Source organism: Entelurus aequoreus, linkage group LG07, assembly GCF_033978785.1.
Source record: "Entelurus aequoreus isolate RoL-2023_Sb linkage group LG07, RoL_Eaeq_v1.1, whole genome shotgun sequence".
NCBI classification, from domain to species: Eukaryota; Metazoa; Chordata; class Actinopteri; order Syngnathiformes; family Syngnathidae; genus Entelurus; species Entelurus aequoreus.
Window position 1 is genome coordinate 31,199,400 of NC_084737.1, and position 19,076 is coordinate 31,218,475.

At 39.8% G+C, this 19,076-nt stretch overlaps 1 protein-coding gene across 2 annotated transcripts in view; it reads right to left on the minus strand.

Moving 5' to 3' along the window:
* The window catches only part of LOC133653667 (putative helicase mov-10-B.1), a 46,084-nt gene extending 30,561 nt beyond the window's left edge, over positions 1–15,523 (minus strand). The window contains exons 1-3 of one of the 2 annotated variants that reach the window (XM_062053204.1): positions 15,332–15,523; positions 15,116–15,215; positions 2,035–2,207 (exon numbers count right to left, since the gene is read on the minus strand). In XM_062053204.1, coding sequence (XP_061909188.1) covers positions 2,035–2,207; positions 15,116–15,215; positions 15,332–15,462 — 404 coding nt within the window. In that variant the 5' untranslated portion in view covers positions 15,463–15,523. The remainder of the gene's footprint in view (positions 1–2,034; positions 2,208–15,115; positions 15,216–15,331) is intronic. The other variant, XM_062053203.1, reaches the window with a different exon arrangement.
* Positions 15,524–19,076: the final 3,553 nt, after the last annotated feature.

A 19,076-nucleotide genomic window follows, 5' to 3' on the forward strand; every position in this document is an offset into this window, starting at 1 on the left:
TCATGCTCCTTTCTACCATTGCGTTTTGCTGTTTTGAAACATGCAGCACGTACCATTTTTTTCTAGGTATTTTTAAAGTAGTCCTGCAGTGCGGCGATCTACACAAGAACCCACTTTTTTATTGTGCTGAATTTTTTTAAATAAGCCCCTTAAGTCATTCAGCAGCTATAAAATGATAAACTGATGTTGCTGAATGGACAACATGTTAAATATGTGTAGTTGCGATTATATATGTGTATTTACAGTCGTGGTCAAAAGTTGACATACACTTGTAAAGAACATAATGTCATGGCTGTTTTGAATTTCCAATAATTTCTACAACTCTTATTTTTTTGTGATTGAAGCACATACTTGTTTGTCACAAAAAACATTCATGAAGTTTGGTTCTTTAATGAATTTATCATGGGTCTACTGAAAATGTGACTAAATCTGCTGGGTCAAAAGTATACATACAGTAATGTTAATATTTGGTTACATGTCCCTTGGCAAGTTTCACTGCAATGAGGCGCTTTTGGGAGCCATCCACAAGCTTCTGCCAAGCTTCTGGTTGAATTTTTGACCACTCCTCTTGACAAAATTGGAAAAGTTCAGCTAAATTTGTTGATTTTCTGACATGGACTTGTTTCTTCAGCATTGTCCACAGGACTGTCAGGACTTTGGGAAGGCCATTCTAAAACCTTAATTCTAGCCTGAGTTAGCCATTCCATTACCACTTTTGATGTGTGTTTGGAGTCATTGTCCTGTTTGAACACCCAACTGGGCCCAAGACCCAACCTCCGGGTTGATGATTTTAGGTTGTTTTGAAGAATTTGGAGGTAATCTTCCTTTTTCATTGTCCCGTTTACTCTCTGTAAAGCACTAGTTCCATTGGCAGCAAAACAGGCCCAGAGCATAATACTACCACCACCATGCTTGACGGTAGGCATGGTGTTACTGAGATTAAAGGCCTCACCTTTTCTCCTCCAAACATATTGCTGGGTATTGTGGCCGAACAGCTCAATTTGTGTTTCATCTGACCACAGAACTTTCCTCCAGAATGTCTTCAATTCGTCCATGAGATGTCATATGTCTTATTTTTCTATTCTATTGGTACTTCAGTAATCAATCAATCAGGATTGATTGATTGATTGATTGACTTTAATAATGAATTAATGTCATTCTTAGAGAAAAAGTCAAGTCACTAGAAAACAACAATTACGGGCCACTCAGGAAACCACTTGGTTAGGCCTTGCTGATGTCTACTAGCCCTGAGTATCACTATAGTATAACAACCTGTAAAAAGATTCTAAAATTCCAGCTCTTCCCTGACTAACCAAGAAGGGTATACAGTATGTTTATTTGTTAATGTATCAGGAGCCTGACAAGAAAGCACTGCATGCACCTATGCTTAATAAAGTAGACTTTGTCTCAGCCATTCTTGTTTGTAATTAATTATCTATTTTTCTTCGAGTGCGTGATTACGCAAATACTGAATAATATCTACTTGAGTTTGTGTTCGGTTGCGTGGGTTGGACGATCGGCCCCCTTTTTTAATAGATTCATTTGTATGTATTCCTGTGTACCGGCAATGCCTTTCTTTATTATGCACATGCCACCTGCCAACAGGTGCTTCAGGTTATAAATAGAAGGCTAAAGTCAAATTTGGCCTCAGCAAACATCTGAACACCCTTGATTGCACACCATTCCTGCAGACTACATAGGCAGGACAGCCTGGATGACATTGACCTTCAAATGATACATCTTGCTTGGATACAAGATACAAAAGGATAACAGGCAAATGTTGGAAAAAGATAAAAAGGGTAGCTACAATAGTGATACTCTTAACTAGTATACGCAGGTGGGAGACTCAAGGCTAATTCCTCAGTGCAATCGCAATCTGGCATGGTACAAATATGGCTCTCCCTTGAGTTCTGATATTTCTTAATAATCATTTTAATTTCATATTCATAGATTTGCTGGCATCTTCTATCATCTAAGACAAACTTGTCTGACACACTTAGGGTTTCCTTTAGGCTCATATTATTGTGTCATTACCTGTTTTTCTTGAGTTTTTCCACAAGGAGCTGGGCACATTTTCTCTCTTTGTCGACTGCGGACAAGGCAGGCTGATCTGAAGATGGAGATCGAGATGGATGGGTTACTCCATTCAAAGTCTCCTGTTGTCTCGGCCTGGGTGTGTTCCACTGGTCCACAGTAAGCCCTCTCACCTGTGCAGAGCATCAACAGTGAACAGTTTTTTCTAGGTACCTGAACTTTATTGTGTTAAGAGATTTTTATAGTATACTTATACAAGCCATTTATGTTTTATCATAATATATTTTACATGACCTTTGTATTGTATATGAACTCTGTACTAGTGGGGAGAAAGTCGGTTAGTTCCCCTTAGGCAACTAAAAATGAGGTTCTTCCTGAAAAAAACACTTAGCAATCCCATAGCCACTGACTGCCATCTACTGGTCACACATATCATTACACATGTACCAAATAAAATAGCTTCGAGGTGGGTAAGTAAACTCAACCATACGTATTCCTTACATTAGGCGCACCGGCTTATAAAGGTGCACTGTCGAGTTTTGAGAAGAAAAAAAAGATTTTAAGTGCGCCTTATAGTCCGGATAATACTAACCATAATGAAATACCAACAATAATTGTGGCCACAGTAGTATAAATAGGATGCATTGAACTAACCATTCAAACTAAGGGTGTCACATGAACACCAAAAGTAGCAATCATTTAATTGTACACCACTAAAAACGACACCACATTACATATTAAAAACCCTGTTTGTTAAAAAAAAAAAAAACATTAAAGACGCATGCTATTTTGTTAGCATTTAAGATATTTAGGGTAAAAAAAGTATCCTTTGTTTTTATTAATACTCTTTAACTCAATTAGAATGAGCTTGTCAAATTTAGGGAAGAACACAACTCAGGTCAATTCCGATTATTTTACCCAAAGGTGACACAGATTTGTTTTTTTCTTCATGTCAATGTGAACAGTATATTACATATGTCTAACTTAGGGGTTTGCAACCTGCAGCTCTATTATCCCTCTGTTGTGGCTCCAGGTAGTTTATGCTTCTGTGTACTGTAGTCACTGCGCTGTCCCTTGACGCACCGTCGTGAGTCTTTCAAAGTTCTGCATCAGCCATTTAATTCTAAGGGCAGTATTATCTGGCGAAAAACTGACACTTGTCATTGATATGGCTAGTTAGCTTCCTTTGTTGCTCAACAATGGTAACTAGAGAGGGATTGAGTGTTATTGAAACGGGTGCTGTGGTATAATACTTTAATTGTAAACAAAGAAGGCATTTTTGCAAAGGTGGGCAGTATGCCTTATGATTGAATCCCATAAACACAGGACAAGTACTAAAATGCAATCTACTACAGCCTTTGCCGTGTCGCTACTATGCAAGTTTAGACTTGTTTTATGCGTATGTTACGATACACAAGAGGATTTAGAGGGGGAAGACAGAGCTCGCATTAATGCAGCAACATAGACAAGTTGTAGATAGAATAGAGCAAAAGTATAGAACCATGGATATGCAATATCTAGTAAAGGAGAAACATGAAAGGAAAGGAGACGTGTGACAACCAGTGTTGGGAATAAAGCCATTACATAATAATAGTGTTACTAACACACACACACACACACACACCATTAACTATTTGGGGGGAATATTTTACAACAATTCACTGAAGTGATAATCATGTAATCCCTCAAGATGTAATGACCAAAACACATTCAAACTGTGTATGAACTATAATTAATTACTTTTACAAAGTAATATGCCTAACACTGGTGACAACACAACAGATCCTAAAACGAAAATCCAGCAAAGTTATACCTTGACTAATTGTAAGGTGGTGACAGGTGTGGGTCATTACCTAGGGCAGGCGTCGGCAACCTTTACCACTCAAAGAGCCATTTTGACCCATTTCACAAATTCAAGAAAACAATGGGAGCCACAAAACTCTTTTGAAATTTCAGATGAAATAACACTGCATCCAAAGTTTTTTTTTTTGCTTTGTGCTATGTATAAACCAGACACGCGGCCCGCGAGACGTTATTTTGCGGCCGGCACCTTAATATGAAAATGTAATGTTAGTGCGGCCTGCAAGTTTTATATGAATGGCGCTTGACAGCGTCATACTTGCCAACCCTCCCGAAATTTCCGGGAGACTCCCGAAATTCAGGGACACTATTCTATCGGATGTCTGCTGATTTTCACCCAAACAACAATAATAAGGGCGTGCTGTGATGGCACTGTCTTTAGCGCCCTCTACAGGCTATATAAACAGCGTGCCAGCCCAGTTACATGTTGTATGAGGCTTCTGCAGACACACATAAGTGACTGCAAGGCATACTTGGTCAACAGCCATACAGGTTACACTGAGGGTTGCCGTATAAAACAACTTTAACACTCTTACTAATATGCGCCACACTGTGAACCCACACCAAACAAGAATGACAAACACATTTCGGGAGAACTCCGCACTGTAACACAACATAAACACAACAGAACAAATACCCAGAATCCCATGCATCCCTAACTCTTCCGGGCTACATTATACACCCCCGCTACAGACGGGCCGGGTGAGCACGTGATGCATTTCAAAGCATATCATAACTGTTGGAACTAGGAGTAAACTTCTAAAACAAGGGCTATTTAATCATAATATGTCTGGGATAGGCTCCAGCACCCCCAATGACTCCAAAAGGGACAAGCGGTAGAAAATGGATGGATGGTTGGATGGATGGATCGCTAGTTTTAACAGTATCATATGATAACATCAAAGAAACATACAAATGGTATTACAAGGTTAACACTTAAATTCTCTTGTAGTGTGAGCAGTGTTGCTGATCACCCTTTTTGCCAGTGTCAAAGTCTAGTATAAGTTTTGTTGCATTTCTGTTCAAATATTTGGCGAGCCGGATTAAAAAGACCGGATGTGGCCCGCGGGTCGTAGTTTGCCCATCCCTGCTATAGCCTATAGTCTAGTAGGTCTACTTGTAGTTGGTTGACTACAAAATACAAGGAAAGATGAAACGTGTGTGCTTATTGGAGGACATTTGGATGTAACTGGCTTTGCACAAGTAATCATGCTGTGGGACTGCTTGGACTGGAGTTTATATCAGATTATAGCTGCAAGCCGATATCATCCGATACAAGATGGCATTTACGTTTTTTTTTATTATAGTACTAATTTGCATCCTAAATGCAAAGTTTTTGCATGCAACAGTGAGATATAACAGACATGCACTTCTGGACATCAGAAAAAGCTCACCATGAGCTCACTTATAGTCTGACGGACTTTAACTTTCTGCTGCGACGAGACCCAGCTAACCAAGCAACAACAACAAGGCGGCGAGGCAAGAGAGCGGGGCTACATGCTAGGCTAAAGGCTAGAGCTACACGACCACCACTACCCAGCCTGCTGCTAGCTAACGTGCGCTCGCTCGACAACAAGCTCGATGAGCTGAAAACCAGGATTACATCCCAGCGTGAACTGAGAGAATGCTGTGCTCTTATTTTCACGGAAACCTGGCTTTCGGACAACATCCCAGACTCTGCTATCCAGCTAGCAACGCACTCAGTCTACCGTGGAGACCGGACAATGGCTTCAAGAAAGGCGAGAGGCGGCGGCATCTGTGTTTACGTGAGTAACCGCTGGTGCTCGGACATACAGGTGGTTGAAAGACACTGCTCGGACAACATTGAGTTTTTGATGGTGAAATGCAGACCTTTTTACCTGCCAAGAGAGTTCAGTGCAGTGTTTATACTGTCTGTTTACATCCCGCCACGGGCGGACTCCACTACAGCGCTGAAGTTGCTGCATGACATCATCAGTAAACAAGAGACCGCACACCCTGATGCTGCGTTCAGGGTAGCTGGGGATTTTAACCACCGCAACCTAAAGAGCGTCCTCCCGAAATACCATCAATACGTGAACTTTCCTAAGAGGGAAAAAAACATTCTGGACCAAGTACATTGCAACGTGAGGGGAGCCTACAAGGCTGTACCCAGACCACACTTTGGACTATCTGATCACATCTCAGCTTTTCTATATCCAGCGTACAGACAGGGCCTCAAGCGCCCCCCCCCCCCCCCCCCCCCCCCCCCCCCCCCCCCCCCCCCCCCCCCCCCCCCCAGTAAAACTGTTAAAGTGTGGAATGAAGGCACTGAACTAGTGCTTCAGGACTGCTTTGGGAGTACAGACTGGGACATGTTCAAAACTGCTGCTAAGAGGGATGACGGTACTGTGGACATAGAGGAGTATGCTTCCAGTGTAACTGGCTACATCAGCACATGTGTGGAAAACATTGTTCCCACAAAACAATACAAGATATACCCAAACCAAAAACCCTGGATTAACTGTGATATTCGGTCCAAGCTACATGCCCGCTCCACTGCATTTGTCTCAGGCAACGCTGAGGACTACAAGAAGGCCAGATATGACCTGCGTAAATCCATCAGCGAGGCCAATGGACAATACAGACTAAAGCTGGAGGGATTCTACTCCACCGCAGATTCCCGGCGCATGTGGCAAGGCCTGCAACACATCACAGACTACAAGCAGGGGAGCAGGGGGGTCACAAACAGCCAACGCTCACTCCCAGATGAGCTGAATGAGTTCTACGCCCGCTTCGAGGTCCTCAACACCAACCAACAGAGAGGGGTTCTGACCACGGAGCGCACGCAGGACCCACCACTCACTGTGACAACAGCAGAGGTACGTACAGTTCTGAGGAGAACAAACCCACGGAAGGCAGCCGGCCCAGACAACATCACTGGCCAGGCCCTCAGGGTGTGTTCATCAGAGCTGGCTGACGTACTTGCTGACGTATACAACTTGTCACTAGCACATGCTGTTGTGCCCACCTGCTTCAAGACCACCACCATCGTGCCCCTGCCAAAGAAAAACACTGTGACCTGTCTGAATGACTATCACTCTGTTGCACTCACCCCAATAGTGACGAAGTGCTTCGAGAGGATAGTCATGTCACACATCAAAAAGACCATCCCAGACACACTGGACCCTCTACAGTTTGCCTACCGGCAGAACCGGTCCACTGAGGATGCAGTCAACACCGTCATCTACACCCCCCTCACCCACTTAGAGGGCAAGGACACCTATGCCAGGCTATCATTCATTGACTACAGCTCTGCTTTTAACACTTTAACTGCCGCTGTGACCCAATGTCACCTCCATATTTATACTGTTGACTGTCAATCAGAATGTGCAATAATGTTATGTTACTTACTGTGCCTTGTATATACATTTTTATTTTTATTTTAGCCAAGTACCGTGTGACTTGTCGAAGGGTGGACTAGCAAAGTAAGATTTTCATTGTACGGCAAACTGTCTGTTTAACTGTGCATATGACAATAAACAATCTTGAATCTTGAATACCAATATCCGATATCAATTAAGTCTGCAGCTATCGAGTAGTAATTTATCGATTAGTTTGTTTGATTAATCGAGTATTCAAATTAGGGCTGGGCGATATGGCCTTTTTTTAATATCTCGATATTTTTAGGCCATATCGCGATACACGATATAAATCTCGATATTTTGCCTTAGCCTTGAATTAACACTTGATGCATATAATCACAACAGTATGATGATTTTATGTGTCTACATTAAAACATTCTTGTTCATACTGCATTAATATATGCTCATTTTAAACTTTCATGCAGAAAGGGAAATCACATCTACCGTAATTTCCGGACTATAAGCCGCACCTGACTATAAGCCGCACCAGCTAAATTTAGGGGAAAATACAGATTGCTCCATATATAAGCCGCACCCGACTATAAGCCGCAGGGTTTTGATGTGTAATTAGCGTAGTATATAGGGGTTCCTGCTACCACGGAGGGGATTGTCGGGACAGAGATGACTGTTGCGTTCCCATTTATTAACAATAAATCTTTCAATCATTCAATCAAACTTTCACATCTTTGACATGGCGAACAGCATTCGTGCAGAGTACAAATAATACAACGGTGCAAAGTAATACAAAGTACTCGCCTGTACGTTATCAAAATAACCAGCCTAAAAGTCAGTCTTTAATCATTGTGTCATCGTCTTCCTCCTGCGTACTAAAACCACCGAAATCCTCTTCGTCGGTGTCGGAGAAGAACAGGCCGTATATAAGCCGCACCGTCGTATAAGCCGCAGGGACCAGAACGAGGGGAAAAAGTAGCGGCTTATAGTCCGGAAATTACGGTAAGTCAATTTAGCAAAAATGTATTTATTAAACAGTTATTAAGCAGTGGCACAAACATTCATGTCATTTCCAAAACAGAAAGTGCAAGATTGTCAGAGACATTTTAAAACAAGCTATAAGTGCACTTTTGTGAATGATGTCACTAAGATGACATTTCAAAACAACACTAAATTAGAGTGCACTTTTTGTACAGAACGCCACTACAATAGTTTAAAACAAATACAGCGCACTTTTGTGCATGATGACACACAAGATATTTCAATAAGTGTCACATAAAAATTAGCTGCATATCAAATAGTATATGTCCTACGGTGTTGATGTGGAAATAGTTGCTTCGGCATTTAGTTGGTGTGGCACCGAACGGAGATGTTGATATGTAAAGACATATTCCCGCTTGAGGCCAAACCACCGTCAGACGATTGTCCCCGTACTGTTTTTCTTGGGAATTAATTATTCCTCCATTTGTTACTAGATTCGCACATTCTTTCTCTCGTATTACCACTCAAACCACACCGTTAGCTGTTAGCATCACAGCTAACGTTACCATGAACGCATGCCGTTTAATGCCCCGCAGCTAAAAGCAACTGCGTGAGAACGTATACTGGAATATCACGATATAGTCATTTTCTATATCGCACAGAGACAAACCCGCAATATATTGAGTATATCGATATATCGCCCAGCCCTAATTCGAATAAAACAAACTTTAAAGCTTCAATGTGTATTTTAGGGATAATAGTTGAAATAAATAATTTTCTGCTTGCCATTACCTATTTACCTTATTTTACCTGCAGTTTACCTTCTTTTTAACTTTTTACATTTAATGTAGCTTATTTTACTTTCTACTACCTTCTATGAAACGTTTGATTTTACCTCATTTTACAATCTCTTACCATGTATTTTTAACCTTTTTATTGCCTTTCATTCATCTTTTTCTACCTTTTATATTTTACCAAATTTTACCTTCTAACTTATTTTTTACCTTTAATTTACCTTATTTGACCTTTTTATCTTCTTTTACATGTTTTACCTTTTATTTATTATTCGGTCCAGATTTGATCATAGTTACACTCAATGAAATTGAAATGATTAATCGAGGTAACAGAATATACATTTTAGCTTTTTTTTCTAATTGAATTAATCCATTTAATTGATTAATTGTTGCAGCCCTAATATCAATATCGGATCAAGACACTCCAAATTATCACCATATCATACCATACCAAAGAAGTTTACGTTACAATTTAAGATAAATTGGGACCCATTACATTTTCCAGGGACCAACTCAAATTGCCACCTGTGGGTCCTACGGACTCACTACTATGAAACCAACATCGCTGTCCAATAAAGTGGCTGTTTGCAACTTGCTCAAAGTTACATTTTTCAAACCAAAAATAACAAAAACACCTCCCGCTAGCTTATATTACCATTAGCGATTTAAGAAAACATAAAACATCATTTAAATGTCTACATGTTTTACAATTGCTAATTATATTGAATAATAATTGTTTGTCAGTCCAAGGAACAAGTCTGCACATACACAAAAGCAGTCCAACTGAATAAACTGAAAATTTTCAGTCATGTTGTTGTTATGAAACCCCCGGCTTTAGATTCTGGTAGAGAAAGCTCTCTATGTACTCAACTATGTACTACATAATGCTTGATTTGAACTTTGAGATTGCACTGAAATGAATTGAAGAAACTGACAAAATGTCAACACCGAGTGACTCAAGCTGTGAAATCTAGGTGAAGGTCTCAGCCTCCATTTGGGTTGCGCAATATAAATTATATACTTTAGGCCGACGATGGAGCTTTTAATACTATTGTTATATCATGACAATGCATGTTGATGACACATTCTAGCTTTGTCTCACAAATTTGACAGCAACAAGCTAACAAACACGTCCTCAACGCAATGCAGCATTCTTGGTAGCGGCTAATGTCCCTCCAATGTGCAAAGCCACTTCTAAATCAGTAATTCACGCCTCCATGTGTGTGTGTATTCGCCGCTAGTCAATCAGCGCCTTTCAGGTTTGATAACGCAATCTGAGTAGCAACCGGACAGCTGTTTTTAGAGTTTAACTGAGTTTGCATTCTTTTCATCACCACTTTACACCAATAGTGATGAGGTGGAACAAAAATCCTCATTTATCCTAAATACAGACATTTTCAGATAGAAAAAGTACTTGAGCTACAAAACTGAGAACATTTGCCAGGTTTACTCTCGACAAAACTCACCAGCAAAACATATACAGTGAGTAAAATGTTCTTTGGAATCCCTATCATAATATAAAATATATATTCGTCTGTGAGTCTGCTAATATCTTTTAAATTGATCGATTTGCACACAGAATTTTTGGACCTGCCGAATGTCTGATCGCTCATGATGTGACTCACAAGTCAAGTCCAACCAGCCATGTTTTCTCAGATTTCTTGTCACTTCCATTGCTAATTGTATTAAGTGAATCACTTAAAAATACACTGTTACTGTGAAACAGGTTTTATGTTCCTGTTTGACAAGCTTTCCAATGGTACCAATCTTTTTAAAATGGGGTTTATATTTAAAAAGTTATGACTTTTTTTTAACAAAAAAGTCACACCTAAAACCTTGAGCCCCATTTACTTTGTATTAAAAGAGTAGATCAAAAATGTGTGCATTTATATTGGTTTTAAAAATCCATAACTTTTTTTTATATGAAATTGACAATTTAATTGGAATCATCTTTTACAAGACCTATCTGATAATGCTGGTTTCATGTAAATAAATGAATAAAAAAATACAAATACACACATACATATTCCATGGCGGAAAATAAACTTTTTTTCTCACAAATGTCATCTCTAGAGGACGAGGAATAAATAAAAATGCTACACTACACACCGTAGGAGGATATGCTAACCGCAAGCTCAAGCTCTTGAATGTAAAAGAAAAGTGGGCGGATTGATACAAACAATCGACAGTAACGATTACAAGTAGTATAGTATTAGGTCGATATCGCAGTAGTTAGATCGATAATTTGTACTATAAAAAAATCTTCTGTCTCTTTTGTTATTATTTTCAACTTCAGGAAATAAGTTTCTGGACACAGGTAGGCTTTTAGGGGCGAAAAAAAAGTATTTAATTCAGAGCCAATAGTAGGAAATAAGTTTAAAATGTAATTGATACTGTGTTTTTGTCAGATTATAATTTTGGTATTGGATCGATACCCACATTTGTAGTATCGCTCAAAGCTAATGTAAAGTATTGAAACAACAGAAGAAAAGTCATCAGTACATTTCACAGAAGTGCAGACAGCAACATGTCACATCAGATAGTAACCAGATATTAACGAGTAGAATAATGGTGTTGACAAAATAACACAACAGGAAGTTACGTAATATTTTACTGCATGTATGTCAGCAGCTAAATTAGGAGCTTTTGTAATCCATATATGCCAAATAATTAGGGGTGTAACAATTTCTTTTAGCAACGATTCGATTTGATTCAGAATATTTGGTTGCCCATACGATTCAGGGACGATATTTTTTTAGAACGATACAAGCTGAAACTACTCAGTGAGTTGAAATCGATTTAGTAACTTTTTAGTAAGCAAAATTCAACCAGTGTTACAGTAAAATAAATACTCGATACTGGACACTGCGATTGAATTTTCCCATTTATTCCTGTTAATTCTTGTAGGGGAATTATATTATAAGATATGAATTATCGATCAACAATTAATGGCTAATGCATTCGCATCTAATTTGAATAAACTGTAACCAACACTTTAGGTTGAATTATCAAGAGGAAACCTTTTCTGCTCACATTTTCAACATTCAAGCAGTTTTCAATAAAAGTACAGTAACCAACATTTTAACAGTAGATTACTTGCTAAATAAAATTACCTGACCGGCCATACAGTATCCAAAGAAAGACAGTGTCCCAAGTGTGCGGAAGCATGTATTCCCCTCTTTTTCAATTTTCATAGCCTATTTGACCCATTTCTTGTATTTATTTGTTTCTGATTAAATGACTTCTCCTTGATTGCAAGTTGTTGTGTTCCGGAAGTCGGTGCGTTGCCGCCACTTCCTTTGCTGTCACTTCCTTTGAGTCTGTCACATATTGTGCGTCTTAAAGTTGTGTTGCGGCTTTATATTTTTTTGTTGTGTCGTTTGTCTTTGTTATGGCTTTTGCAATCGTGCTGTAGCTGAACGTTTTTGTGTTGTAATTAAGGAAATTGTCTTGTGGCGTTGGCATTGGTTATGACCTTTCTCGAGCACCGCAGGTATCAACATTTTTGACACCAAAGATGGGCAAACAAACGTAAAATGTAATTTATTTATCATTAAAAGGTCCTAAACTTCATATAAAGTCTGTCGATCTTAAGTCCCATGTTTCCCTTTTTTTAGTTTCAATAAAAATTGATTAATTCCCTTTTAAAACAATCTTGGATCACTAACTATCTTCTGAAAGGCAAACTTGCCGAGTACAGATCGATATATTTGAAATTTAGGAATATAAATCGATCTTTTAATCCAATCCATTTTATTTATATAGCACATTTCAATAAACAATACAAGTTTCACAAAGTGCTGCACAGAAGTTAAGACAGACATACTAGAAGAGTCAGTAATATAAAACATTTAACTATAAAAGAGTAAATACATAAAATACATCAGAGAAAATAAAATAAACTAAAATCAGACAACTCTCATACTGGTTTAAAAGCCAAAGAGTAAAAATGTGTTTAAAAAGACGTGATTTAAAAGTCATTAAAGAGGGAGCCGTCCGAATAACGATAGGGATTGATTGATTGAGACTTTTATTAGTAGATTGCACAGTACAATACATATTCCGTACAATTGACCACTAAACGGTAACATCCGAATAAGTTTTTCAACTTGTTTCAGTCGGGCCCCACATTAATCAACTCATGGTATATTGTTCCAAAATTTTGGAGCCCCAGCAGAAAATGCACGATCACCTCTGGATTTTAAAGGCCTACTGAAACCCACTACTACAGACCACGCAGTCTGATAGTTTATATATCAATGATGAAATCTTAACATTGCAACACATGCCAATACGGCCGGGTTAACTTATAAAGTGCAATTTTAAATTTCCAGGGAAACTTCCGGTTGAAAACGTGTAGGTATGATGACGTTTGCGCGTGACGTCAATCGTTGAAACGGAAGTATTCGGACACCAGTGTATCCAATACAAAAAGCTCTGTTTTCATCGCAAAATTCCACAGTACTCTGGACATCTGTGTTGGTGAATCTTTTGCAATTTGTTTAATGAACAATGGAGAACAATGGAGACTGCAAAGAAGAAAGCTGTAGGTGGGATCGGTGTATTAGCGGCTGGCTGCAGCAACACAACCAGGAGGACTTTGAGTTGGATAGCAGATGCGCTATCTGACGCTAGCCGCCGACCGCATCGATGATCGGGTGAAGTCCTTTGTCGCGCTGTCGATTGCTGGAACGCAGGTGAGCACGGGTGTTGATGAGCAGATGAGGGCTGGCGTAGGTGGGTAGCTAGTGTTTTTAGCATAGCTCTGACGAGGTCCCGTAGCTAAGTTAGCTTCAATGGCGTCGTTAGCAACAGCATTGCTAGGCTTCGACAGGCGGCACAGCATTAACCGTGTGGTTACAGGTCCGGTGTTTGGTTCGGTGTCTCCTGATAGTAGTATTGTTGATCTTCTGTCTATCCTTCCAGTCAGGGGCTTATTTCTTTTGTTTCCATCTGTATTTAAGCACGATGCCATCACGTTAGCTCCGTAGCTAAAGTGCTTCACCAATGTATTGTCACGGAGATAAAAGTCACTGTGAATGTCCATTTCGCGTTCTCGACTCTCATTTTCAAGAGGATATAGTATCCAAGGTGGTTTAAAATACAAATCCGTGATCCACAATAGAAAAAGGAGAAAGGTACAAGGGCTCATTGGATTCCACACTAAGTTACGGTCAGAGCGAAAAAAGATACATCCTGCACTGCACTCTAATCCTTCACTCTCACGTTCCTCATCCACAATTCTTTCATCCTCCCTCAAATTAATGGGGTAATTGTCGCTTTCTCGGTCCGAATCGCTCTCGCTGCTGGTGTAAACAATGGGGAAATGTGAGGAGCCCTTCAACCTGCGACGTCACGCTACTTCCGGTACAGGCAAGGCTTTTTTTTATCAGCGACCAAAAGTTGCGAACTTTATCGTCAATGTTCTCTACCAAATCCTTTCAGCAAAAATATGGCAATATCGCGAAATGATCAAGTATGACACATAGAATGGATCTGCTATCCCCGTTTAAATAAGAAAATTTCATTTCAGTAGGCCTTTAAAGGGGTTTTTGGGACGACAAGAAGAAACTGATCAGCTGACCTCAGAAACCTTGTGGGGGTGGAGATTTAAAAACAAACAATAATATAATCGATCAATCGTTATTCCCCTACAATTAATATATTGTGGTACATATCGTTATTGCAGAAGGCTACAATATATATTGCCATATGGATTTTAGGCTAGATCTTCTATTCCTACCACAAACTCGCCTTTCACCGAGTCTCATTTGTGTAATTTCGTTCCACATCAGAACAACAGATTGTGACGCACACACATACAGTATCTTAAATCAAACCTCTGCACTTGCAAACATTCTTCCGGACGAATGACATTCCCAAATCTTGTTCAAAGTCTTCCACAAGAGATTAGATGAGATCCAGTCCACATGTTTATCATATGCAATAGATGTGCTTGGCCTGGTGTTCTAATAAACTGTCAGACATGAATCACATGACTAACAGGGCTGCAATAGTTTGGTTGTAAATTAGTGGGAACATTGTGTGGAACCATTTGAATCACAAACTTTGAACACAGGTCAAGACTTTTAGGTTGAAAAATGTGCATACCGTGGAATTGACGTGAACGTAATCTCTTCCCACTTTAATTTTCTTTGACATTTTCAAAAAGTAGAGGACTGTGCTAAAGTTAGGAGCTTTGGTCACCTGCCTGAAATGCACAAAAAAGAAAGACATTGTAAACTGGACTAAAGGGCGTAAAGAGGTATAGGAAGTTCTCACATTGTAAATTGGACAAACACGCGTCGAGAGACGCAGGATACTCACACTCCTCTATACTCGTTGTTGTAGATGTATTTTAGTTCCGCTTTGGCTTTAATGGCTGCTCGATCGGTTTCCCCCAAAAACCCAAAAAACTGGAGCCCAACTTTACAGACTGTCTCCCTTTTTTGCTTCATGTCTGTCCTCAAGGCCGTCCAAGTGTTTTTGTATGTCTGATGAACGTAAACGGTGGTGTCAAGTCCCACGTCGCCGTCATCCACTTCCAACTACCGCTCCGCCCACGAGGGCGGTGCTACGCTGTAGTCATGCTTTGATTAGGAACAGTGCAGCTCCGGTGACTAAAACAGGCGCACCCATACACATCACCGCCATATCCGAGTAAACGAAAGTTAACCATAAAATCCAAGTAAGATCTAATACAGTATTAATCACAGTGTTAATTGTAGTAAGTAGTTAATAAATACTTTTAATATGTGATTTAGCCAACTAACTAATGCTGTTGTAACCCTATTATTAAAATATGTTCATAAATGTTAATAGACTTGTTGGGAATGGAAAGCGAAAGTAATTTTACAGGAACAAAAACGCAGACGTAAACATGACATGACATAAATATATTTAAGATTTAATGACGTAGGAGTAGACAACAACGAAGATAATTAAACACGACCCTGCAATTGCACATCAGAATCAGATGTATTGCTGCAAGTTTGTTAAACACACAAGGAATTTGACTTGGTTACTGTGCTCTTTGCTCAGTGCAAGAAACAAATACAAACCCATAATCTGTATAATTTATCACAGTGGTTATGGAACGTTTTTTTCAATCAATCAATCAAAGTTTACTTTTATAGCCCTAAATCACAAGTGTCTCAAAGGGCTGCACAAGACATGCCAATGAGAACCCCCACCCCCGCCTGGCGACCTGTGCAATGGACGTCGAGTGTACTTTTTACCAAGTAACACCTCAAAAAACATAATCCATCCATCCATTTCCAACCGCTTGTCCCTTGCAGGGTCGCGGGGGGCCTCAGCTTCGGGCAGAAGGCGGGGTACACCCTGGACAAGTCGCCACCTCATCGCAGGGCCAACACAGATAGACGGACAACATTCACACTCACATTCACACATTCGGGCCACTTTCCATCCAACCATCCATTTTCTACCGCTTGTCCCTTTTCGGGGTCACGGGGGGTGCTGGAGTCTATCTCAGCTGCATTCGGGCGGAAGGTGGTGTACACCCTGGACAAGTCACCACCTCATCACAGGGCCAACACAGATAGACAGACAACATTCACACTCACATTCACACACTTGGGCCAATTTAGTGTTGCCAATCAACCTATCCCCAGGTGCATGGCTTTGGAGGTGGGAGCAAGCCGGAGTACCCGGAGGGAACCCTCAAACTCCACACAGAAAGACCCCGAGCCCGGGGATCAAACCCAGGACCTTCGTATTGTGAGGCAACATGCTGCCCCTCAAAAGACATAATAATAAATAATAACCAACATTGAAATGAAATTCAGTAGCGCAGTAGGCCTAAGTGTTCATTAAAAACAAGTGCTGCCCCTCAAAAGACATAATAATAAATAATAACCAACATTGAAATGAAATGCAGTAGCGTAGTAGGCCTAAGTGTTCATTAAAAACAAGTGTCAAGAGAGTTGAAATCCTCAGCCCACCAGCATAGGCCACATACCTAACCACAGGGACCATATCTGCAGTATTCAAAGTGTTTAATTTTATTAAAAGTAAGAAAAGGGAAATAATTTAACAGCATTAATGAAATAAAAAAGTGTATTCACTGTACTAAATGAAAAAGGAGTCTCATGCAGAGCACGTGACCAAGATCAGGATGTTCAAGTGAAGAAGGGAAGTACCGGATGTGCAACTGAACAGATGGTTGTCAAAAAAGGAAGCTGGACAAGTACCTAAATTCCCCTTTACTGCAAAAATAGAGTGTTGCTAAGGGTTGAGAGGGAGGAGCAAAGGAGCTGTGTCTAACTGAAGTAACCAAATTATGAGTTGCACCCTGACAAGCAGAGTAGGGTTTAAAAAGGCATAGACACAGACAAAATACGGGACTCCTGCTTCGACCACGCCATCGGATGGGAGACAAAGAGACCTCTCCCTCGCTTGGACAATTTCTCCAAAAATCCAAGAAGGACTAATCTGGCGAAAGAGACTCTCTTTCTCATCTGGTTCCCCCTGCTATTAACAAGCAAGAGAAAGGGTTTTGATTCTACACTCGGAGGACAAGAGTTTGAATTACGATCTAACGGAGTGACCCAGCGGCGACTACTCTCCCGGTGTTGACAGGAGCGTCCGGCCCACCGAACCTCTCCGGTGAGGCGGAGTGGTACCTCCTCACATTTGCAGTCGAGGACATCACAGGATTTGTCAACGGTAATCCCTCTTCTGCGGAGCAGCCAGAGTTTGCGGCGACTCACCCAGCTCACTCCAAACAACAATACACTTTATTAGGAAATTCCCCAAATAATCCAGTACAGTAAGAGGAATGAGACCCAATTCAGAATGAATTGAAAAGTTGATTAATAAACATTTGTATGCATTTTTCTGTGATTGATTATTGACGCTGTGCAAAATTGAGCCTGCAATAAAGACTATTATAAAAATTATAGTCAAAGATATTGTCCTTCATCATGCCAATATGCCGGGAAGACGGGACCCTTTGAACGGAGAGCCGGATCTAATTCATAGGTTCTGTGATGACCTTATGGGTTAACAGCGGAATCTAACACAGGGTAAATGTTTTATTTAACAAGTATCTCAGCAGGCACACATTTCAACCGTCACATCAATGTCACAAAATGACATTGAATAAACGTCAAAAATAATGTTATTTCAACGTTAAAGTTTGAATTGCTCAACGTCAGGACCTAATTCAACAAGGTCTCAACACTGTTTCAATGTCTTGTGCCTGCTGGGATATTAAGTATTTTTGGCCACTGTAACACTACACACAGTTTGAGCAGTAACATTGTGTTTAAATACATGACAATAAAACTGCTTCTTTTCACTCCTTTTTGGACATGTTGAAGTGTGAAACTGTAAACTGGATGCATTCTTGTGTAATTGTGTTTTCATGTTCAAAATAAACAAAAACGAGTATAGAACAAATAACAAAACTGCCTCCTTGACCTCTATTAATGTAATAATAATTATAAGGATCATGCTAATGTGGAATGTGCATGTCAGTGTAATTCCGCCATAGAATAAAGCAGGGGTGTCAAATGCATGTCCATTGAGGGACACATCGCAGCCGCGCGTAACAGTAAATATGTTTGAAAATAAATGTGTCTTGTGATATCATTACACAATTGCCAATGCATTTGATTTACTGTATACGTTTTTACTTAAAGTTTGCTTGATAATGATAAATCAAGCAAATATTTAGGTTTGTGTTTTTATTTTAACAAACAATGTTTGAAATATAAGATAGTATAATTTATGTTCCATTAACAGATAACATTAAAGTTTAAAAGATATGCAAGACATACATGTTTTTTCCTTGTTGAAATGGAAAGAATGAATACTTTAGTAAGAAAGATATGTGTAACAAATTCCTTGTGTGATTCAGATCCTGATTTTGACAAGACAGAATCACAAACTTAAAATAGCAACGACGACAACACAAACCAGACATATTTTTAGACCTAACCTGTGAACAAAAATGTACATACCTTCATTGGCTTATCTCAGTGGCGGGCCGTGTGTTTCCCACCTAGGCCTTCAGTGATGTCCGACTTCAAAGATTACCTCTTAAAAT